At 34.8% G+C, this 22572-nt stretch overlaps 1 protein-coding gene across 1 annotated transcript in view; it reads left to right on the top strand.

The window, feature by feature from the left end:
• Positions 1 to 22572, top strand: part of LOC110379100 (thrombospondin type-1 domain-containing protein 7A) — a 93726-nt gene that overhangs the window by 8523 nt on the left and 62631 nt on the right. The window contains exon 2 of the mRNA XM_064040261.1: positions 19192 to 19293. Within this exon, the coding sequence (XP_063896331.1) occupies positions 19197 to 19293 (97 nt within the window). The 5' untranslated portion in view covers positions 19192 to 19196. The remainder of the gene's footprint in view (positions 1 to 19191; positions 19294 to 22572) is intronic.

Genomic DNA, 22572 nt, shown 5'->3' with positions numbered 1-22572 from the left:
TGCCTGCATGGCAAAGGCACCAGTGTATATTTTTCGCACCTTCCGCTTAATACCGACAACAAACCTTTGTTCTACTTATTTGACTATTCCAAATATTAAATAAACTTGATTCTAAATGGGTACTTACTTTTCAACATTTTTTTCGCACCACGATTTAACTGCCCAAAAATATACAGACCATATTGTCCCTCATCAAACCATACTCATACAAAACTGCGTCAAACACAGGCACATAACTCAGGACATTCAACAGCCCTCAGTGCACAGTGGGCTGCGAGAGCACAACACTGGGACACAAGGGCCCTCCGTCATGCTCGCTCTAGCCGTATCGACCGACGTATTAATATCCCGACAAATGCAAGGACACTGGTGATAGGTTTGATAATAGAGTATTGAAAAATACCGACCATTTTATCACTCATTCAAAACTGCATCAAACACAGCCACCTAACTCAGGACATTCAACAGCCCTCAGTGCACAGTGGGCTGCGAGAGCACAACACTGAGAGACAAGGGCCCTCCGTCATGCTCGCTCTAGCCGTATCGACCGACGTATTAATATCCCGACAAATGCAAGGACGGTATTATGCGTAATGGTAGCTACGAACGTTGGAAACATTGAAAAATAATGGTGAACATTATTTTCTATGTAACGATGTCAGATAGATAAAATATGTAAGGGATAAAGAAGGGATGAAGATGATGACCGCGACTATAATATAAAATAAATAAATAAATAATTTATATAACCATTTTGTTCTCCATGCTTATAAGCAATTCTAACGATATTTTAATTTAGGTATACCCTTGTTTTAGACCATCTTTATTTATAAACAGTTGCACATAGAAAATCTGTGCTTAAAAGGATTTGCTTTCAGTATTTATAAACAACAAATGGCTGCAGCATTATATAAATATGTTTCCATGAGTCAGGGAAAAGGGTACACCTCAAACTTCTTATTAAACAACAAAGTTTCTTGCTATTCTTTGTTTCATAGAAATATTTTAAGTAAAAAAAGTTCTCAAAAGACAATGAGTTCACCTATATCGCCTTACCAACTCCTAGCTTAATGCATTGTCTCAAAACCACAAAATATGTAACTGGCCATACCATGAAAGGGAAGCAAGGCAACTTTCAGCATGATTAAGTATTTTCCAGCGATTTGAAGGTCAAACTGTATGTAGGTCGACGCTAAGCGACGCGAGCGAAGGTCACGCTCCGAGTTAATTTAAAAGAAGCATGTACTGAAACCTTATTGTTTTATTTGATACATTTATTCAGACTACTTAGTTTAATTAAACTGAAATTATTTGACTTGAAGACCAGAGTATTCTTACGGATATAAGGACTAAAGTGAGTTGCGCCATTTAACTACGACGATAACCAAACCATAACCAGCCGTGAAATTGACACCCATTTTTCAAAACGGTGGTTAAAGGTTGCAACTGACCGTAAAGTATTCTAGCTGATTTTATAAGATGTCTGTATTTCCTTTGTTGTTCTTAAATATGAAACGGCTTTAACTATGTACGTTGCAATTTAGCAACATATACTTTATCTCTCACACGTAATTGCGAAATAATAAGTAAAACTATCATCACAAAACTACATTTTGAATTCAGTGGACCAATTTTCCCCAGTTCAAACCAACCCCCGATAAACAAAGGGACCTTTTAAAATAATTACGGGCAGACGCGACTCCTGTTTCAACAAATTCATTAGTACGCACACTTCGTTAAAATGTACGCCAAATGCGAGTTTGATGTTACGCTAATGAGAATCGGCGGTTCTATCAATAGTATATTATTTTAGCGAATGCTAAATAATTATACGAGTATTCTACTAGTTGTGTATTGTTGTTTTGCTTGGATTTAGAGGAAAGTAATTATTGTCTCTCGGAATAAAATGCAGATGTGAAAATCCGGGCGTTGATTTAACTCAAATAAATAAAATCTGTGGAGATCAAAGGGGGAGGCCTATGTTCAGCAGTGGACGTCCTATGGCTGAGATGATGATGATATAAAATCGACTATTTATGTAAATTGTCAATATTAGGTAGATTTTAGAAGAAGATCGTATTAAAAAAATATATACTCCGTTTAATACATCTCAATCTATCAAAATTCATTTGACATTCATTCATAAAGGATTTCCCAAACTGCAAAAGGTACTAAAAGGAAAAGAAATTAATGATACTCGGGACGGTATGCATTTTAGTTTTGACACATGAGTTATGCTCCTAAACACGACATCGGTTCGGTGAATTTATAAATTGTAATGTTTGTTTATTTAAGGATATAATATCTTCAGGATATTTAATAGAATGATAGTATGATTTTATGTAATAGTTATTGATACTTAACAGTCTAACGATAATTATGCGAGTATCACATATTCATTAGTTATTTTGAAGATGCAAGATTTGAAGATGTTTTCAAGGTTTTAACCTTCGAACTACAGCAAAATAAAACGATGGACACTATTTTTCAGTTCACAGCAGAAATGCAAACATTTACTTGCACTGTAATTGCTATACCTTTCTTATTTCACATAGTGACCCAAATAGCGTCGGTTTCAAACAAAACATGACCAAACCGAAGCGAACTATGTCACGGTCGCACAAGTATTTTTTACCCGACTGCCAAAGAAGGAGGGTAATGTTTTTCGAGTGTATGTAAGTATGTATGTATGTATGTATGTATGTATGTCTGTTCCTTTGTGACCTCCTGTAGCCTAAACGGCTTGATGGATTTTGATGTATGAGGTATCGTTAGATTTGTCTTGATTACGGGAGTGTCATAGGATACATTTTATCCTAAAAGTCCCACGGGATATTTTTTCTAAATTTCCCTTTAAAAAAATATGTATGCGGTATCATTAGATTCATTTCAATCACGGGAGTAATAATTAATATAGGATACGTTTTTTCTCAAAATTCCCACGGGAACGTGTTAATTCTGCGTCAACGCAAAGCAACTCATGCGTTAGCAAGCAAAAAGATAGGGCGTGGCCTGGCATGCGGCGCGCGGCGCGGTGCGGAGGGGGATATGCTCGAGTATACAGCCGATAATCATAAGTAACATCACTCGTAATCTAAAGCCAAATGTCGTCGAAATAATTTAAAATGGTACTTACATATACATAGTCTTCTACATCTACAACATTTTCGTTAAATAAAACAGCTAAAAGTTATAAATAAAAGAATTATTATTAAAAAAACAAAATACCCGACTGCACACTAAAAAAAGAGTAAAACAAGCCCCACAATAATATTGATCAATCAAATGCTAAATATTGATGGAAAGCATCGCAGGCGGGGACCACCTTGACCGCCACCAACGAAAATTCTGCTAAATGGTGCACAACCGAAATGACTATAAATAAGCCTCTGTTGGTCCCCGCCTGCGATGCTTTCCATCAATATTTAGCATTTGATTGATCAATATTATTGTGGGGCTTGTTTTACTCTTTTTTTAGTGTGCAGTCGGGTATTTTGTTTTTTTAATAATAATTCTTTTTTTCAACTTGTATTCGCTTCCAGAATTGAATTTCAACTTGTTTTAAAGTCAAATAACAATGAAAATAGATTTTGAGTTCTTTCTTTAGTTAGCTTGTATTTTTGGTGCAAATAACATAATGCAGTAAGCTGAAGTTACTCTACGTTATATTTCTGCAATTAAATGTCTAATGAAAACTAACATATTATGCCATATCCTAACATGAATTATGTTGTATAAGTTACACAAAAATGAAGCCACTTTTATGTCAAGGCTGTAATGTTAGTCAATCAGCCCGTTTAATTACTTACCTACCGATATAAATATTTAAGTGCCCCTTTTCTTTCTTCTTTATATGAGTTGAATAGTTTTCCTAACACGCTGCATATAAGGGTTAATCTTTCCTGCACTGATTTTAAACCAAAAAGACCACTTACACAAACTTCCTTCCATTATCCAAAGCCTTAACCATCACGTGCAACAGCGATTCTTAAAAACCAACTCCGTTTTATCCTTGTCACTAAAAATAAAGGGAATAGTGTCACTTTACGAGCTTCACCCATGCAACTAGGTACTAACAAGTAAGCACCGAATAAATTGTGCCGATAGCATCCGAAACATAAAGAATTTTTATACAGCAAAGATAGGGTTAAGTCGTAACTTTAGTACGGCAGTTGTAGTACAAGTTAGAACTAGTTTCCGAGGTAGAAAGTATGCGTTTGTGTTACCTTAGTTTCAGGCTTCAGGTAACTTTATTTTGTTGAAAGTTTTTGTATCGTTAGGTTGGAATTTGTGGCTGAATTTTGAAGAATAGGAAAAAACGCAGTCATATAATGCAATCCGTAGCGCAGATAGGAGCCAATTCGCATGTAGGTAGCAGTTAACGTGCTGTATTATATTCGAAAGTTCTCATTTCTTTCTTTTTTTTCAAAAGTTTGATAGCTTTTGGAAGTCATTTTCAAGCTGTCGTAAGCCTTAAATAAAGTATAGTCTGGCACATATGTATGTATGTGGGTGCAGGTGGTAGTTTCCTTTGGATACAGGTGAAATCGCAAGTAACAGCTATTTAAACAATAAAGCTATCAGCAGTTACTACAGTAAGTGCAATATCTATATACTAACCTAATGTACGGTAACAGTGCAACTGAATGTACGGTGTGAGGTTAAATACATTGACGTGAAGCTCGCGTGCTCTGAACATTTACTCTGTTTATCTATTCCGCGTTGTATAGTGTCGTGTTTTAGCGTTTCTTGTTTATTTTATAAAGCTATATGTACGTAGATACTTACCCCAAGGTAGGCACTTAAACATAAGTACTTACACACATTAATTTATCTCTAAAATTCGTATTCCATATTGTGAAAGTAACTGACCGTCTGAAAATCATTCACTCCAAAACTATAAACCCGATTTTCTCCGGGTTACTTTTATCTGGCTGCGGGAAGTAGTTCCCTTGGGATGCGGGTAAAACCGCAGTCAACATCTAGTATTCCATACCGTAAAAGTACAAACAAAGCGAACATTTCAAGACCGCTATGACATCGTCAAACCATAAACTTCTTAATCAGATAACAGAAAGTTGTAAAACAAAGCGCCCTAGTTCTGATCAGAACAAAAGATATGAATTCAACACATCCCGAGTTTAACGCGATAATAACTCGCGGTAATACGACTTTAACAAGAGTTCTGAAGTTTGTAGTTTTTGTTATGAATTATTTCGACATCAAACTAACCTTGATTCAAAAACTCGCTTACAAGTACTGAAAATCAAGTAGCTTGCAGTAAACTAAATATTAATTTCTTCTATTGTATTATCTATTTATTTAATACATATCCCCGACGTCACTATGAAATTCTTTGTGTAGAGGTAGTCCAACCAAACCACAGGCTTGTGAAACCACCATAGATTCAATTGTATGTACATACTTACATAGCATGAATCCTATACATGCTTACTGTACTCTACACATCCATTGAACGGAGCTTCAACACCAAACCTTTACAATTCCCTTCACAACACTGCCGAGACCTTTAAAGACACTCACTCACCTAATCCCCTATAAATGTAAATGAAAATCTACCCAACTGTCCCATTTCACCAACAAAAATAACTGACTACTACAAAGAAATGTTCCCCAAGCGGCATTTGTGGTAAACTAAAACCTCCAAACTACACATAGAGCCACAAAATTCGCGTGTAAAGCTATCGCATAAAAATTAAAGGAACAAAAAAAAGGGTAGCACTAAAAAGCCCAAAGTGAAAAGTCTCTGTGGCTTCCCGCGGTAACATTCTTTTGTTTGGCTCCGCAATTATTTTTCAACTGCCTGGCTAGGGTTGCTCAATGCATGGAATGGAATAGACAAGTTGTGTTTGGGAGTTTTTATATTTTTTTATAAATTGGGTGGTATTTGAAATTGGAAGAGTAGGTAGACTTGAAGATGCATATATTATTTAGGTTAGGTTTTATGTGAATATAGCTTTTTTATTGCGTGTGTGTAAAAATAAGGATAGATGGTAAGGATACTATTTTTGATCTAGAATATCAAATGTATGATCTCAACCCAAAAGCAGCTTTTATTCCGTATTAAATGAAAGTCCGTAAACATTTGTAAAGTCTGAACTGCCACAACCCTATTCAGTAGAAAGATAAGAATTTATTTACATAGCTCAAACTAGTGTTTTGAGCACTGCCACTGGTAAATTTGCATTTTGTCCACATTTCGTACACATTAAACGGAGAGTGCTTGAAATAATTGTCGCACTGGTTATTGTGCAGTTTCCTATGTTCGTGAGTTTGTTGTCTGTGGTTGTTTTGGACCTCTGCGCGTGACAAGGAAGGACGTGGCCGAATTAATGTGGAAATTGTACGGCTGCAGTCTGAGTAATGTAGACCAGTGTTTTGGTCATACCTAAAGTAATATCCAGTTTTAGGAATAGCATTTGAAACCTATTACAAATAGAACACATAACTTTACACTCTTGCTAGATGTTGTTACTTATATTATATCAGTTGTCAGAAAAAAAAGGAACCTAACTTTTAATTCTACAAGTTTTCTCTTATTTTTTTAAACACAGCACCCCAGATGATCATTTTCACTAAAAACTTCCAATTTCGAACTCACCATAATTTCCAATATGACGCCATATTAGAAATTATGGTGATTATGGTTTTGGTCATACCTAGTGTCTAGTTTTAGGAATAGCATTTGAAATGTATTACAAGTAGAAAATATAACTATACACTTTTGCTACATTTTTTTAATTTAGGAAAAAAATAACCTATCCTTTTATTCTAGAAGTGTTCTCATATTTTTTTAATTACTATTTTCACTAGAAACTAAATCCAAAACAGTTCCATTTTCGAACTCACCATAATTTCCAATATGGCGTCCCCGCGTCATTGTTGGGCCAACATGCGCGATCGAGAGTCATCGACTGCGCCGTTCATTATACGGAATTTTGCTTCGCTGTACGATGCTGAAGTACTCTCCTGACGTTACCGGCGCCAATGGGGCTCTATGGCTCGAAAATGTCCCAGTTTTGAGCTCGGAAATGCTTCACCAGAAGCCTCTTATGATCTTCAGGTGGATTTACGAGTTTTGAAGTGTGCATAGAGGAAGAGTTGTGTTCGGACTAAGATTTGAAATGTGGACTTTGATTTTATGGCTAGATATTTTTGGTGCATGATTATCAGTTTATAATGGATTAATTCAGGATCAGAATAGTGCATTTCAGTAAAATAATAAAGTATAAAAAAATTATGCTAAGATTTTTTATTCATTTATTGAATCGTAAACTGCCACAATATTATTCACGTCCAATTAATTCAAGCTTGGCGACTTTCCTTTATATTATTTTCGCCAAAAAACAACTCCACTTTACCTTTCGCGTAACTCAATCGTCTTATATTTAATTTATGCACACCCTCACCTTCCGCAGAGGGAAAAGGAAAATACGTATACATTACACCCCTCAAACGTCACGACCCTCAGACGTGACGTATCGATTGACGAATATTAAAATGTTGTGTTGAGTGACACCGCTGATGTAAAAGAGTATATACGCGCACAGAGAGCGTACTCGACGATATACTAGTACAATTTAGTACATAAGTACAAAACGTGTTAAATTAATTTAGCAGTTTAACATTTGAGACATACAGTAACTAAAGTTGTCAAGTATAGTGTCCTGTCTGAACTCAAGTCTCAATAAATCGATTTAACACTGCTAAGTCTATTAGCAACCCGATCACTGTATAAACGCGTGGCACATAGATACTGGCATACCACGTTATTTTACCCTGTACATGTCTAATGAGTAATTCTTTGATACTTTTAAATGTTTACAATAAGTAATGGGGATAAAGTACGATTTTACTCAAATATTTAAATTACTGTAAAAGTTTTACTTGCAGATGTTATCATTATTTTATCGTGAGCTCTCTGTAGAATACTTACTCCGTGGTCAGGGCGGAAGCACAGTCGACTGAACCAAGCAACGGTCTCAATTCGTTCCATAATAATAGATATTGAAGGTTCACATTAACTGCCATTATTGATGCGTAGATATTATATTAGTCAAACGAATTTCGATATAGATATGTTACACGCAATGCGGGTTAAACAATACCTGTTTTAACTGATATACTAACATATATAATGACATGTAATGATAACAATTTGTATATTATACAAATGAACTGAAATACTTTCAGTAATAATATCCTGGCTCAATATTTCATAGTATAGATTCAAAACAATTTGACCTTTGATCACAAACTATTTTTTTCAGCCAAAATTGAACTCTATTAATTTAATATTTCGTTGACCTTTATAAGTTTAGAGACACAAAGCGCGGTATTATTATAAAAATATTTGCGACGGAGCTATTTGGCTGGCGCTAGCTTGAGTGTGCCAAAACCTTGGAACTTAGCTAGCTTAGCTTGGAACTTAGCACAAAACGTTGGCTGCAATGCCACCACAAATGGAAAATGGTAATCATGTGTCTACGTGTAAAAATATAGCTATTGTTTATTATTTATATTTGAAAAAAAGACTTACATAAATATTATATAGTGAATGTGATTTAAGCTGATTCCAGACAAACAAACTCACAGCACTGAAATAAAGCTTATTGCTGCAAAAAGCTAAAATATTTATAATGCAGAATATTGAACAAATGCACATCTACATATATAGTCGTAATCACAGAACTATAATAATTTTTACTTACCTACTTTATGCATACAGATCAAGGTAATTGTTTGTAATAAAATGAATTACATACCCGAGGCACGATGTCTATTATTTATTAGAATCCAATGACTATACCTGTACATTTCTTATATGAATGCACTCTTCTCAACACTAACTCAGGAAATAAGGTACTTTACAAGAAAATGTAATATTTTCTCCCTCTAGATTAAGTTAGTAGCTTAACAAGCGAGCGAGCCAGGACACTAAGTTGATGTTATGCTTTCGCTATCAAATTAACATAGTTGAGACGAGGTGAGACTTTATAAGACTTTGTAGCTAAATCTACTCAAAGGACTGGAGGAGCAAGTTCATTGCAGAACTTGACTACGGAACGAAATTTTGACAAAATTCTAATGAACTTCTTTCAAAGAAAAATATTTAACATTGATTAGGTACTCCTATACCTAAAGTAGATGAAAGATCGTAACACAAGCAATGAACAAGAAAATAATACGTATTTTTATATATTGTATTCATCAATACGTTTTACAATAATGATCCAAAATAATCAAAAACAACAAACATTCTGATTGAATGTAGAAAGTATATATAAAAAATAATACATTCAAAATCACGAATGTTAGCTAAGTCATGAAAAGAATGAATAAAAACCAAAGATACTCAAACTGTTTATTGAAACTACAATAAAAACCACAGCACCCGAATTGCCACTCAACTCTCAAATCGAAAACGTAAACTCATGCAATCCAACTCGACCAGTGTTTCTCAAACTCGCAAAACTAATTCTAATTCCAAATTAACTGAACCTTAGAACCAACTCACGCTTAACTAGTAATATAACATCAGATAATTACTCGACTGAAAACTAAGAGGTACTGAAACTTGGCTCCAGTCGACAACTTACAGACTTCAGTAACTTTAGGTATATTTAGATAGCAAACTATCTCGGATTCACCTGCTTTACGAAACTCATGTATTTTTGATTCGATTCGCGAACTATCTTGTGCAAGTATGAAACTGATTTTCTTTACATAAATATGAGGCAGAGTTAGTTGTAGATAATATTGCATTTTGAAGTTTTTGTTTTGATGTTATTAACGGATTTAATTTTAGATTTTGTGTTTTTATATTCAATACTATTATACTTATTTATTTCAATAGAATAAAATGGCATTACTCGTATAAATTGAGGTAACTACAGACTGCAGACTAAACAGTCGGCCGAATCACATTGGCATTTTTTTTAAGAAAACTTTTCAAAAGTTTCCAGTTGGTCTAACACCTTCTAAATACTCGATCTCTGTATTGTACGTACTATCGGTCATATTCAAACTGGTTTAGGAGCCCATACCAATTATCAGCCGAATAAAAGTTTGCAGTGTGTACTTAAAACTGGTCTTTTAATTATTGGATTTTCACGACGACGTGTTTATTGAACTTTCAAGTAATAAATTGCAGGTGTGCGAAGCTAGGATCAGTCGGTAATAAGTAATTAATATTTTATGACTAACGGCGTACGATATTAATATTAATATAACGTTTTAATAAAAAATAATTAAATACGTACATTAGTCTGAAGAAATTTTCCTCATCTATGTACTACGTTGTGTCTAATAGGGAGTTGCTAGCTCAACAAAAACGACTGTTTTTGTTATGTTGGCATTATTAAAGTGAAAGAAAAAGATCGCTCTAATAAAAGTGTCCTCCATAAATTCCATAGGACCCTTGACGACGTATCTGGGTCCTAATGTTCGTCCTGGAGCCCTATTTTTGTGCTTGAGTTACTGTTACTGTCCTTTGTTTGAACCCATATACATGTGTATTTTATCTTGGAAATGCTGAAATATACTGCCCGAACCGAGATAAAATGTGTAAATGTATGTATGTTACTCGGGAATAGTGTAGCTTTACACCAGTAAAAAAAAATATCGGTTCAATAGTTTTGAAGGGGTACATACAAACACAAAAAAGTTTATCTTTTATTATATTAATATAAATTGTAAACTTTAATTCGTATTTCTGAAAATGCAAATTAAAACATTAGAAGAGCAATAGAAAGCAATAGAAAGTTCTTCACACACCATATACATAGAGACAATTATATTTACAATTCAAAAACAGGCGCGTAAGTATTTATCAAAACGTCTAAGACAGGAGACCTCACAGAAACATAATTCCGTCCTGTTGGATTCACTCGCTTGCCCTCCGACCGTTTATCCATCATTCTATCTTTTGTCTTTGTTGGTCCTCAGATCTTAATCACCGTCTTTTTAATTAAACACGAGAAAATTCCTATCTTTACGTCCAATAGGGGAAATTGTTTAAGAAAAATGGTCGACGATGTAACAAAGGAAATTTTGTAATAGCTGCACGTTCTGTCATTATTCTTTTTGAAGCTTTTATGAAACTTTGTCTACGTTTAAGCGTTTATTATGGCGATAAGCAGGAGGTAGAATTATATTAATATTTTATTAATATTTTCACCGTTTGAGAATTAGGTAAAGTTTATTAGAAGATTCTAAGGATGATGATGCTATACAAAACACTGACGCTTAACTTTCCACCCACACTTTTTATTTCACTCCTAACTCCAGTCAATAATATCCCGAACAATTCTTCACCGCAATATTCACATTTTCAAACATTCCATCTTCCAATAATAGTCATCCTCAAAACCTATTCAGCAATTAAAACCGCAAACGGACCCAAACAAACAATAAGTTGTTATAACGCAACTGTCCTTTATACATAATCTGAAGTTTCATTAATTATACCGCGGGAGAGAGCTTTTAATTAAAAGCTGACATTAGGGAGACAAAAGGTCTGTCGCACACGATCTGTAGCCGCCCAGAGTTTTTTAACGATTCAATTTAATGAGAACGCTCGGTACTCGCAAGGCTAGGCGGTAAGTTACTCTTCTTTGATTGGTAATTAAGATTTTTATATATGTTTAAGGGTTTGGCAACTTGTGATTACTTGGATACTTGCTTGGGTATAAAAGTTGTAATTTAGCAAAAAACTCTGGGCTAAAGAATGCCATTCCACTCTGAAAATGCAGCATACATTTAACATCCGAAAATTAAGATATGTTTATCATTTTATAACAACGTTGCAACGAGGCTATCAAAAAACAAACTTTTCGGAGCACCTGCAACAGTTGCCTTTTCAGCTAAATGTGCATAATTATGTGAACATCCTCACTGAATACTCGTGTAAAAGTTTCGAACTGGGTATCTGGGCGTCCATTGTCATAAATATGAACATTGAAATTGTAAACTGTTTTTTGTCTGCGTACAATTTTGTACGTTCAACTTTCAGTGGGATTGTAAACTTTTATAACTGAATCAATAGCATTGCCAACAATATTTGTTATAAATTTTTGTAGCTGGGAAAACTATTTCTCATTCTACAAAGACAGTTTACTAATGCTAGTTTTACAGTCCATCCATTAACCACATTTAAAAGTATTAAAACCCAATTAAACACTTGACAACGACGCATATCTCCGATCATTAATCAGACTTGCTTCTGACGGTCCATTAATAATATTAATCACTATCTGTATACCTTCGTGTTTATCCAGCGGTCAGTTCAAAACATAGAAGATATCTGCAAACTCCGTAATGCTTGTTTAATTAAACTTGTTCCGCAATTTGATATCGTGCCAAATTATCGGACTACCTTTGAAACTGGGAGATCGGAATAACTTCTTTGAACATCCCCCCACTCTCCTTCCTAGCTACTTTAATGCTGGCTGGTACGTTTGTAGTTGTCGGTTGTAAACAAAGGATTTATTTCAAAGTTGTAGTGTTTATTTTCTTTGTTTTGTATTGTATTTATGTGGGAGAAAAGCGAGAAATTCGAAATAAAAATAAAACTTAAGTGTATCTATAGTTCTATCATCTACTATTCAAGATTAATTTAACTACATAGGTATAACTTTATATAACATAGGTTAACATTGGTATTTAACTTTATTAATGTACTTTTATGTTACAATTATCTCATTAACAAAAGCACATAACGACTTAGAGGGTAATTCAGAGTCACAGCCAAATAGGTCGAGAGCGTAGTAAAAATTGGCAGACACACTTGGCCGACATTCGCTGAATAGAGATGCACTTAGACGTTCGTCGACATTAGGCTCATGTGGAATCTATTGAGGTATGTACTATATGTTGTATTACGAATTATGTCGTTTCTTAAAACAGTGGTAACTCTGTGGTACATGTGAAATTAATAAATATGTATTTGGTGATTATAAAAAAAAACCTTTTAATAAGATTTTTAGAAGAAGAAAACTGACACTAGGGCTTGTTAGGGGAATAAAACCTGCAACACTCGATGTGAAGAAGAAGCATTTTCGAAAAGCAGACCTTTATGACGCAAAAACAGTATACTGCAGTGTATAAATATTGTTTAGACGCCAAATACTTTTTTTTTTTTTTTTTGTCGGGACACCTTTTTACAAACGGTCGGTTAGCCCCATGGTAAGTTATTAATTAACTTGTGTTATGGGTGCTAACACAACTGATAAACTACTTATAGCTACATATATACATATTTATAAATACATATTGTAACACCCAGACCACGGCCAACAAGCATGCCCATCACACAAATGTCGACCGAACCGGGAATCGAACCCGGGACCTCAGGTTCGGCAGCCCGGCGTGGTGACCATTGCGCCATCGAGGTCGTCACCTACTTGTTTTATTTCTTTTTATGTTTTTGTTACCATCTTACCTCGTCCGTATTTCTAAAACGTAACCCAAATTGATTAAACCAAACTGGGTCACGTAACACTTTACAAATGAACACTATTATCATTAAACCTTTCAACATCCATTGCATTTAGAATAATTAGTCCAATAAAATCCAATCACAATATGTAAATATTAACTCCTTTACATACACATCGATATATCAAAGTAAAAAATAAAGTGGAAAGTCATTACGATGGCTTGGCCGGCTATATATCAACCGCCTACATCAGGTCGGACCTGCAGAGTGTGGGCCCGTCCTACCCTTGTCAAACAGTTAATAATTGCTGCCCGGCCGCATCATGTACAATTTGCACCCTGAATAATAAAACTTTCATAGTAATAATAATAAATGAAGGAGAGTTTTGTGTGAATAGTTTATTTACGGGTTCGGTTGGAGGATCGTTTTTGTTTATATTTTATTCCTCCGCCGTTTTGGCAATTTTTATTGGTTGATATTGTACAATTCTACATCTATCTTGGAAAGTACTTGTAGATAGTAATGTTGACGTAGACTAATAAAGAATAATATGTTAATAATTTAGTGTATACCAAAATAATAGTAACATCTCATATTTATTTGGATTAAACAATGGTGAATAACAAGGAGGTTTTAGTACTGGGAGTCAAAGCTTCGAGAGACAATCGTAGTTCGCCTTAATGCACCACTTCGTTACAATAACATGTTTGTTTGAGTATGCGTTTCTCTCCAAAAATAACAGCAGGGTACTTTATAATAAGGTTTATAAGAAAGAAATACAGAAAACACCTTTTTGATTACCCTGAATTATTTCTTTGAGAAATGGTATTTCTCTTATTCCAAAAACGAAAGTAATAACTAAAAACAATTGAATGTACAAGAAAATAAAATAACCCCAGACAATAAGGTTTCTTATTTTTTCAATTTTTCCAGAACATCTGAAATTGTACAAAGATTGGCTTAACCATAGAGCCGTGAAATTAGAACAAACATTCTCTGTGGTATTAGCTGGTTGGATTATTATAATCTAGGCTTAGACATAGCTTCTACTGATCTAGACTTACATCGCTTGAAAGCTGCGTGTTATTGCTTGAATGTGTATTTACTTAGACTATTGCGCTTAGGATTAATAAGTTAGTTTTGCTATGTTTACTAATGTATCTTTTAGGATTAAGTTTTGGTTATAGCACATTTATAGTTGATACAAACTGTTGTTAAAAATAAACACAGTGAACTTACAGAATAAACACAGTTAAATATTTAATACATTGTTGTTTGTCGTATAATAGACGACATATATAAAAAAAAAAAAAAAAAGTATTGAGAACTTGATTAAAAATACATTATCCTATTTCTCCTGCAGCTTGATACAAATTGTAAAAAAAAAATACAAACATCGATTCAAAGTTCTCTGTAGATATATCATAACCTAAACTGAAAATCCAATCCCACATTTAAGCGATCACATGCAGAGTCAAGAATGCAGTCGCAAACCCACTCCTATTTGCAATTACCAGTCTGCTGATCATGGCACACCCGACGCATGGTGTTCCAACCACATCAAAGCTGAACAGAATTGCTTAACCCTTTGAACGCTCACTGACTTGCAACCCTTTGTAAACTCGCGTTGCAACCAAGGGACGTGAAACTGGGAACAAAAAGTGGGAATTTCTTAGCAAAGTTGCGGTTTTCTTTATTTTAAAATAGCTTAGAAGTTTCAGTGCAAAGAGGGAAACTTTCCTTGGATTGTTCTTTAAGGAGTATTGGAAATAATTGGAGCGACGAATAGAGAGAAACTGTGTGTTTCTTTTAGATTTAAATTGTATGAAAAATAGCTCGATGTAGTTTTTATTTGGCATAGCATCGGCTCAGTAGATATAGAGTCATCAATGACCGGTCAAAATTCTCACACCAAGACTACTGAAACATACTTGGATAAAATATAAGTATTTCATTTGAAAACCACGGAGCTTATTATATTTATCTTTTATGAAAGCAAAAAGAAAATTAAATTCAGTTCGTGTAACATCTGTTCGTGCTCCTGCATCGTATCTAAGGAAGAACTTTCTAAAAGATAAATAAACGCAGAGATTACCTTTAACCTCAGCACCTTAACCGGTATTTACTTTTCAACGGAATGAAACGATTAATGAGTAGCTCACTTACAATCTTTAATAGATTTTCAACTTTATCTCCAAAGTATAAGGTTCAATATTGATTAGCAAAAAATACGTATTGGTCTAGCTAGATGTGCCTCCCGTCGTACAGGTAGACTAAAATGAGAGAAAAAGACCTTTCCTACCTCCGTCCTTTTCGCTTTAAACACCTATCTCCGTTAGGTCCTTTCATGAGGTCCTTCACTGGGGAGCATTTGCAAGTTTAATGATACGCTCTGCTGGAGAAAAGACTTCACTTAGCAACCGCCCTTAAATGAAACCAACGTTAATGTCCCAACTTTGACTTTTCAAAGCGACGAAAATAGCTCCAACGTAGGCAGTTTCGTATAAACACTGCCTTACTGAACAAGTTTTCTTGTCAATTAAAGTCGCGAACAGAAAATACAAGAATTAATGAAAGCAACAATTTCTAGGCTTACTTATTTCGAATCGTCTGACCGTTCAGTTGCTTTCGTAACAAAAAAACGAGTTCAGTTCGCTTGTACAAGATGAATTCATCAGAGCGAGTTAATGAACGCTGAAAAACTCTTGAATTGAAAATTTTGCTGAGTCAGCGAGTCGGCCGCTGCCGTGGACATCTGCCGCGCCGCTGTTTTTTAGACGTGATAAATTAAAAAATACTTCTCATCTTGCATTTTTAGCGGAACCATTTTTCATAAAATTAGCGTTGAAATGGAATGAGCTTTGCTAAATTTATTTATACAGTATCAGCGGTTTAGTGTCACATATTCAGCACGTATGAAGATTCAGGGTTAAGTTCTGATTAAGTGTCTTTTGGAAAATTCGCATGCAGTAATTCACTGTTCAGTGCCTTTTTGTATCATTCGATGACAATCACTTTATCTATTAACTATCAAGAGGTTTTAATGTAAATGGAAAAATGTACTACTTCTCTGACTACCTATCAGTAAAATACATTTGAAATTGTACTATTGCTTCAATATTCAAAACAATCAATTTCCAATACAGCCGTATTGAGAACAGCAGAACGCCGCAGCTTCCTATTTGCAACAGAATTCGATTTAGTTTCGTGTTGTGGTTGCACGCAGTCGGTAATGAACAACCATCTACCCAGTTAGAATGCCAGCTAGGCACTCCATTTCTCCAACGATGGCCTAATTAACGTCCTTAACTATGCCAGTAACACTACTGCAGCGATAGAATGGCAACTAAACTAAGAAAAAATTAGAACGAACTAATAAGCATAAAACCCGAGAAAACCTTTGACGAATTCAATTTTCCCAAACAAGGTTTACTTAGAATTTAAAAGGGATATTTCTAGCTACACTCTAAAAGTCACTGTAGATACATTACATCTTCCAGAAATCCACCGATTACGTATTTACATCTAAACATTTCTGCGAAACCGTGGGGGGATGAATGTGCCTCATCTTGGGACATAAAAGGTGACCTCCCTTTGAGTGCCCCCTCCACCCACTACCCGTGACACAATGAGAGACGTTGTTTGAAAGTAGGCTACCTTTAAAAGAGTTACATTCAACTTTTGTCGACTGACTCAGGAATTGTTACACATGACATCTGCCCCGCTTATTTTCATGTAAACAGCGACATCTGCAGGCTATTCTATTAAAGTTTATCTTGCTTTTCGTTTTATGCAGCACGGTTGTGCGAAATAAAAGTCCGTGTAACTGTTCAAATCAAACAAACGTTACGGTGGAATTGCGTTTAGTTTCAGTGGTGGGGAAAGTAATCAAAATAGCAGACGTGGTTTCAAATTCTGAGGTTTTCATTCGAAAATACTGATCGTTTTAAAAGGATTTGTAGTTTTTTTGAAGATATTTCAACAGTGTGTTTCTCACTTATAATACCACAAGAGCTTCAAAATTATCGGGTATTTCCCGATAGGTTCGTTGCAAACAAATGAAGGAGTCAAGTTTTTCAGGTTAAAATCCGAACGCGTGAAGACGATAAAGATAGCCAGATATTATTCGTGTGGTCGTAGCAAACCGGTACAACCTGTCAGTTTGACGTAGCAACGACCAGAGAAAATATTCAAAAAATTTTCAGTATAATACCATGTAGGTTGTACCACGTGACGTCGAATGGTGCAATTCTATTGGTCGATATTTGGGTCGGAAAAATAATCCAGTATAAAATATTTTGTAGAGAAACAGGTATAAATCCGTACTCCCCTTTATGATCCTTTCCCTTTGTTTAACTTAAGTTGTCTTGTTTAATTAGGTTGTGTAAAATTTACGGGGAGGTCAACCCTAATGGGAGCCAAAATGTCGTCCGCGGTTGTCACTGCACCTAACTTTGCTCCCCCGGTTAAGTTGAAGTTAGCTTTAGAACGTTTGATTAAGTTATTTGGAAGTCGCTCCCCAATGTATGTTAAATTCAATGTACCACCGTATGGTGTAAATTCGACTGTAATATGTATCTAAGTGTAACTTTTGGGCGTGAAATGAAATTTCTTGATGAAGGCTAATACGCAATTTTACGGTTTGTCTATTTCCAATATATTTACAGACACCTTTTGCAAATGATCTCATTCGCAATTTACGTATAAATCATCTCGTTACCTTTTTTCAGTAGATGAAATTATCAAAATATATTTTAGAGCAGTTTTTTTTAAATTTTAATTTAGTTAAACTATTTGGGATTATCACGAGCCAAAATCCCAAAATGTACCTTTACTCAGTTACTTACTTTTTTCAGGGTTAGTGAACAAGGTTATTCAAAGCCAAGTTTCAAACACACAAAAAGTTTTTTGAAACATATGACATCATTTCGAAGCGTATATCCAGCATACGTGAAATACTTTAACGTATTTAAACGACAAAATAAGAACCCTCGTACGTTAGAGTCTCGCTGACGGCAGTTTAATTTTCTACAAATCCCCGTTTACAGAGCAGAACAAAACTTGTATAATCTCTAACCCAAACACCATACGTTTGCTGAAGCTTTCAGTACGAATACTCGTATACATAAGTGTTTATTTAAAGACATTATTGTTTTATGTGTATGGTTTTATCGGGCCATTTGTCTAACTAAAATGTTCGTAACTTTGTCTAAAAATTTATATTACTTTTGTAACTTCTGAATGGTAATGGGACTACTGTGTGTCTTGGGCCGAAATCGTTTTGTGGGTTTTTAAGAAAACACGCTAAGACTACGAGATGGAGTTTAATCTAACTTAGCAATGTTATACCATATGAGGTTATACCCATATGAGAATAATAACACCATTATGTTATTATTCTCAAATGGGTATAACCACGGCCGATTTCGGGCACGGCGGCTGTTCTCATATAACGAGATCAGCCAGCTGCGCAGGTCATATTATAGTGCACGAGCATTTGCACAGGTGCACTCCCTATTCCTTCACTCTCATAACCCGATGGGACGGCAATTCGACACGATCGGGGAGAGATAAGGCGCAGGACCGACATTGATGTGCTCTCCGATGCACGATATGCATATATAATAACATAAAGGCTACTTTTAATCCATGTCTATGTAACATTTCTCTTGGGACGCGGGTGTAACTACGCTAAACCCTTCATAATTCTAACCATATCGTCTTGGCTCCAGGTACAATGCTTCGCGCGTGGTGGCTGATGCTGGCGGCTGTGCTCGCTAACGCCGCCGCTGATGAAGCTTCCGACCCTGAGGGGCTACTCGAACCTGTGGCTGGTAAGTACAGTTTACATGGTGAAAAGTAATTTATAATTTTACACACTTTTCAGGTTTATTTCGAAAGTGAATTACTTAGGTTATAAATACGAATTAAAAATATATATATCTTGATTTTTATCTGAGTCAATATCTTTTTTTTAAATATATATAGAAAATACATTGGTTATCGCTATAGTTATCAAATATTAACTGATTGGAATCGCTTATTTTCAACATTTACTTTCACGTCCGGACTTAGTTAATTAAAGGAAACTGCTATTTAAGAGACAAAAACACATCCATAACTTACTCCAAATGAGAAAAGGAACAAGAAAATACTATCTTTAGATTACTTCCTCAATAAAACCCAGCTTAATTACAGCTCGTAGCCTCGTAGCAGCGTAGCACCCTACGACCGCTCGTAGCACGGCGTAGCACATAATTCTTAGTAGCCATTACTCTAGATATTACCTATATATAGTCTTATAACTGTTAAGCTGACAAAGAAATTGCCATATAAAAAATCTTATAATAAGATAACATATTTAATCTGTGTGTTAATAAATAATTTGACAAAGCTATATGTGCTTTGTGATAAATTTATGAGGTGATTTAAGAGGATTATAAGGGGAAAAGGTGACTAGCATATTTCATTTTTGTATAAATAAGCAAAAAAATACAGAGCTTACGATAAATTTAAATATTCAGTAAAGCAGAGTGCTTTGTTTTACCACTGATTTAAACTTTATTAACCATAATCAACAGAATTTAATACTACATTTCATCAAAATATCCTCATACATCTACGTTGATATTCTAAAAAATATTACATAAAATCCATAAGACCACATTATTTTAAAACTAAAACCTATTCCTCTCACACATCAAACTCAGGGCCACATAATTCGCGGCGTAACATTTTAAAATTCATAACTTTCAGTTTCGCGTGCCGACCCGAGCCGGACGCCGTCGCGCCTACCGGACCGGCGCGATAAAACTATTTTTAATTAACTAACTGTTTAATATTCTCTGTGAAAAATGTTCACGGAGTAAGTAATGAAAGGAGATGCCATAGTGTAGGTAGGTCAGGCGCCTTCTTGTAGGTCAAATTCTTACAGTGGACGAGCGAATTAACGAGGCGTATTCGTACAGCGGTCATGACCAAAGCGATCAGTTACGAGTGGCGTTCGTGTTCTTTGAGACATCCCAACGATGTCAACAATTTTTGGCATTACAAAAAATCATCGGGCCCAAAGGAGGCGCATAAGGGAGAAAACAGTAACGTTGCTCGTCCTCCATTCGCGCACATTTTGGCGAGCTATTTTCTTAGGCGATTTGCCGTTATAGCACCTCCTTTAGTTATTTTGTTCTCCATGAAAACGCTATACTTCATACTTAGCTCTTTTCTTTAGTTATTCAAGGTAAACATTCTTTAAGATTTAGATTAATTTTGTTGTGAAAGGATTTAAGTTTGAACTATGCTGGGAAAATACTGGATTACAGCCCCAAGTTTTTAAGAGCAACTTCTTATGTACAAGTTTTATGTATTAAATATAAGTTTTTAGTTGGCCTTTCTTGTTTCTATAACGTAGAATTAGCTACTGTTCAGTCCCAAGCATTTTTCTTCATCTTCTTTAATTTAAGTGCCTCGCTCTTTTCGGTGCAGCGCCTTCCATTTTGCTTATTAAGTGCCAATTCCTGGACTAGCATTTGTCTATTTCAATGAAGTTCCAAACACAACAGAATGGTTCAGAATTCAAATATTCTTTGAAACAAATGAACTAAGAAAGCGATAACAGTTGAAAGACTTATGATTATTATTATTGAAAACATTTTAGTAATTCCAAAAGATAAATCTTTTACGACTTATATAACGAACTTATTCACTTCAAATAATAAGAATATGATACATACAAACTTTCTGTGGATAATAAAAGCAACATACTCGTACAATGTTACGACAGTCATATTTAACGACAGCTGCACATATCGTAATGTTGGAGTTACCAGACTATCCCTTTATTGTTCTTGCTAAGTATTTATTTACTTAGACGAGCGTAAGAGCTTGAAACAATATACACAACTTGAAATAACATAATGGTGCTAGTATTGTTATAGTTGTATATAGGACTAGCTTCTGCCAGTGGTTTCACTCGCGTCTTATGAAACCTGCTTCGTGTATCCAGATAAAGAGTAGCCTATATAGCCTCTCTCAATAAATTTTATTTTTTTAAACTCTCAATAAACTGGCTTCTAACACATCAACAATTTTTAAAATCTGATCGTAATGCTCTCATTAAAAAGTGCACTTTTCTCATAACATATATTTTTCGATCTAATAAAGCAATGGATTCAATTTACATTTTCATGAAACCAGTCATTTTAAGTTTTTTTAATTTAAGTTTTTTAATCTCTAGTTTATATTACAATCATATTACGACTATCTGAGTGCGCCAACTTGGGTCATTCTGTACACCCATAATAAACCACATATGCCATAATGAAATGCTTTGCCACGTCACCCATAAAACTAGGAATATTAATGCTCTATGTAGTTAGCAAAGAAATACAAATGTATTAGTATAAACGATTGCGGGCCACGGTATGCTAATTTATGCCATTTATTACACGAACCCTTTTTTTTTTGTTTTTCCTTCACAGCACTTTGCTTATCCTATGCTGTTTTCCACTTATATTTATTCTTATCGTTTGAATTGTGGATATTGTAAAGTAGTACTAACAACAATGAAACTACTGAAGAAATAAGTTACAAAAATGCAAGTTGAAGTTTATATTTTACATTGAAATATCTAACTACCTAATGTACCATGAAATACATACCAATATACCACAATCTTTTCAGTCCAGGTAAGAAGAGACAGAAGTCAGAAACCTAATTATTGACATAAGGAAAATTCACTCATGTAGAAATATACATGAAATCAAATAGATTTGTCGAATAAAAACCAAAACACCAATAAAATAGATCGATACAAGCTATATTACATAACATATTGTCTATGGGAGTAATATACAAAGAGTCTGCATGTAAATTCAATCTTCCCTTGATCCGGGCCATAGAGGCGGAATGCTTTCGCTCCTTTGCCTCAAACGTCATGTTATGTTACGAGCAAAATAAAATAAAATCTCTCGCTGGGTTTTATATTACAGGATTTATGATTATTTTGTAATAAAATGTTTTATGCAGCTGTATTTTGAAGATCATAATAAAATGTTACAATGCAATATTTCAAATTGACAATAGCTTTAAAACCTTAAACTTTATAGTTGATTCTT

Source organism: Helicoverpa armigera, chromosome 2, assembly GCF_030705265.1.
Source record: "Helicoverpa armigera isolate CAAS_96S chromosome 2, ASM3070526v1, whole genome shotgun sequence".
Classification (NCBI taxonomy): Eukaryota; Metazoa; Arthropoda; class Insecta; order Lepidoptera; family Noctuidae; genus Helicoverpa; species Helicoverpa armigera.
The sequence above is the reverse complement of the archived record's forward strand: the minus strand, read 5'-3'. Positions and strand labels throughout refer to the sequence as shown.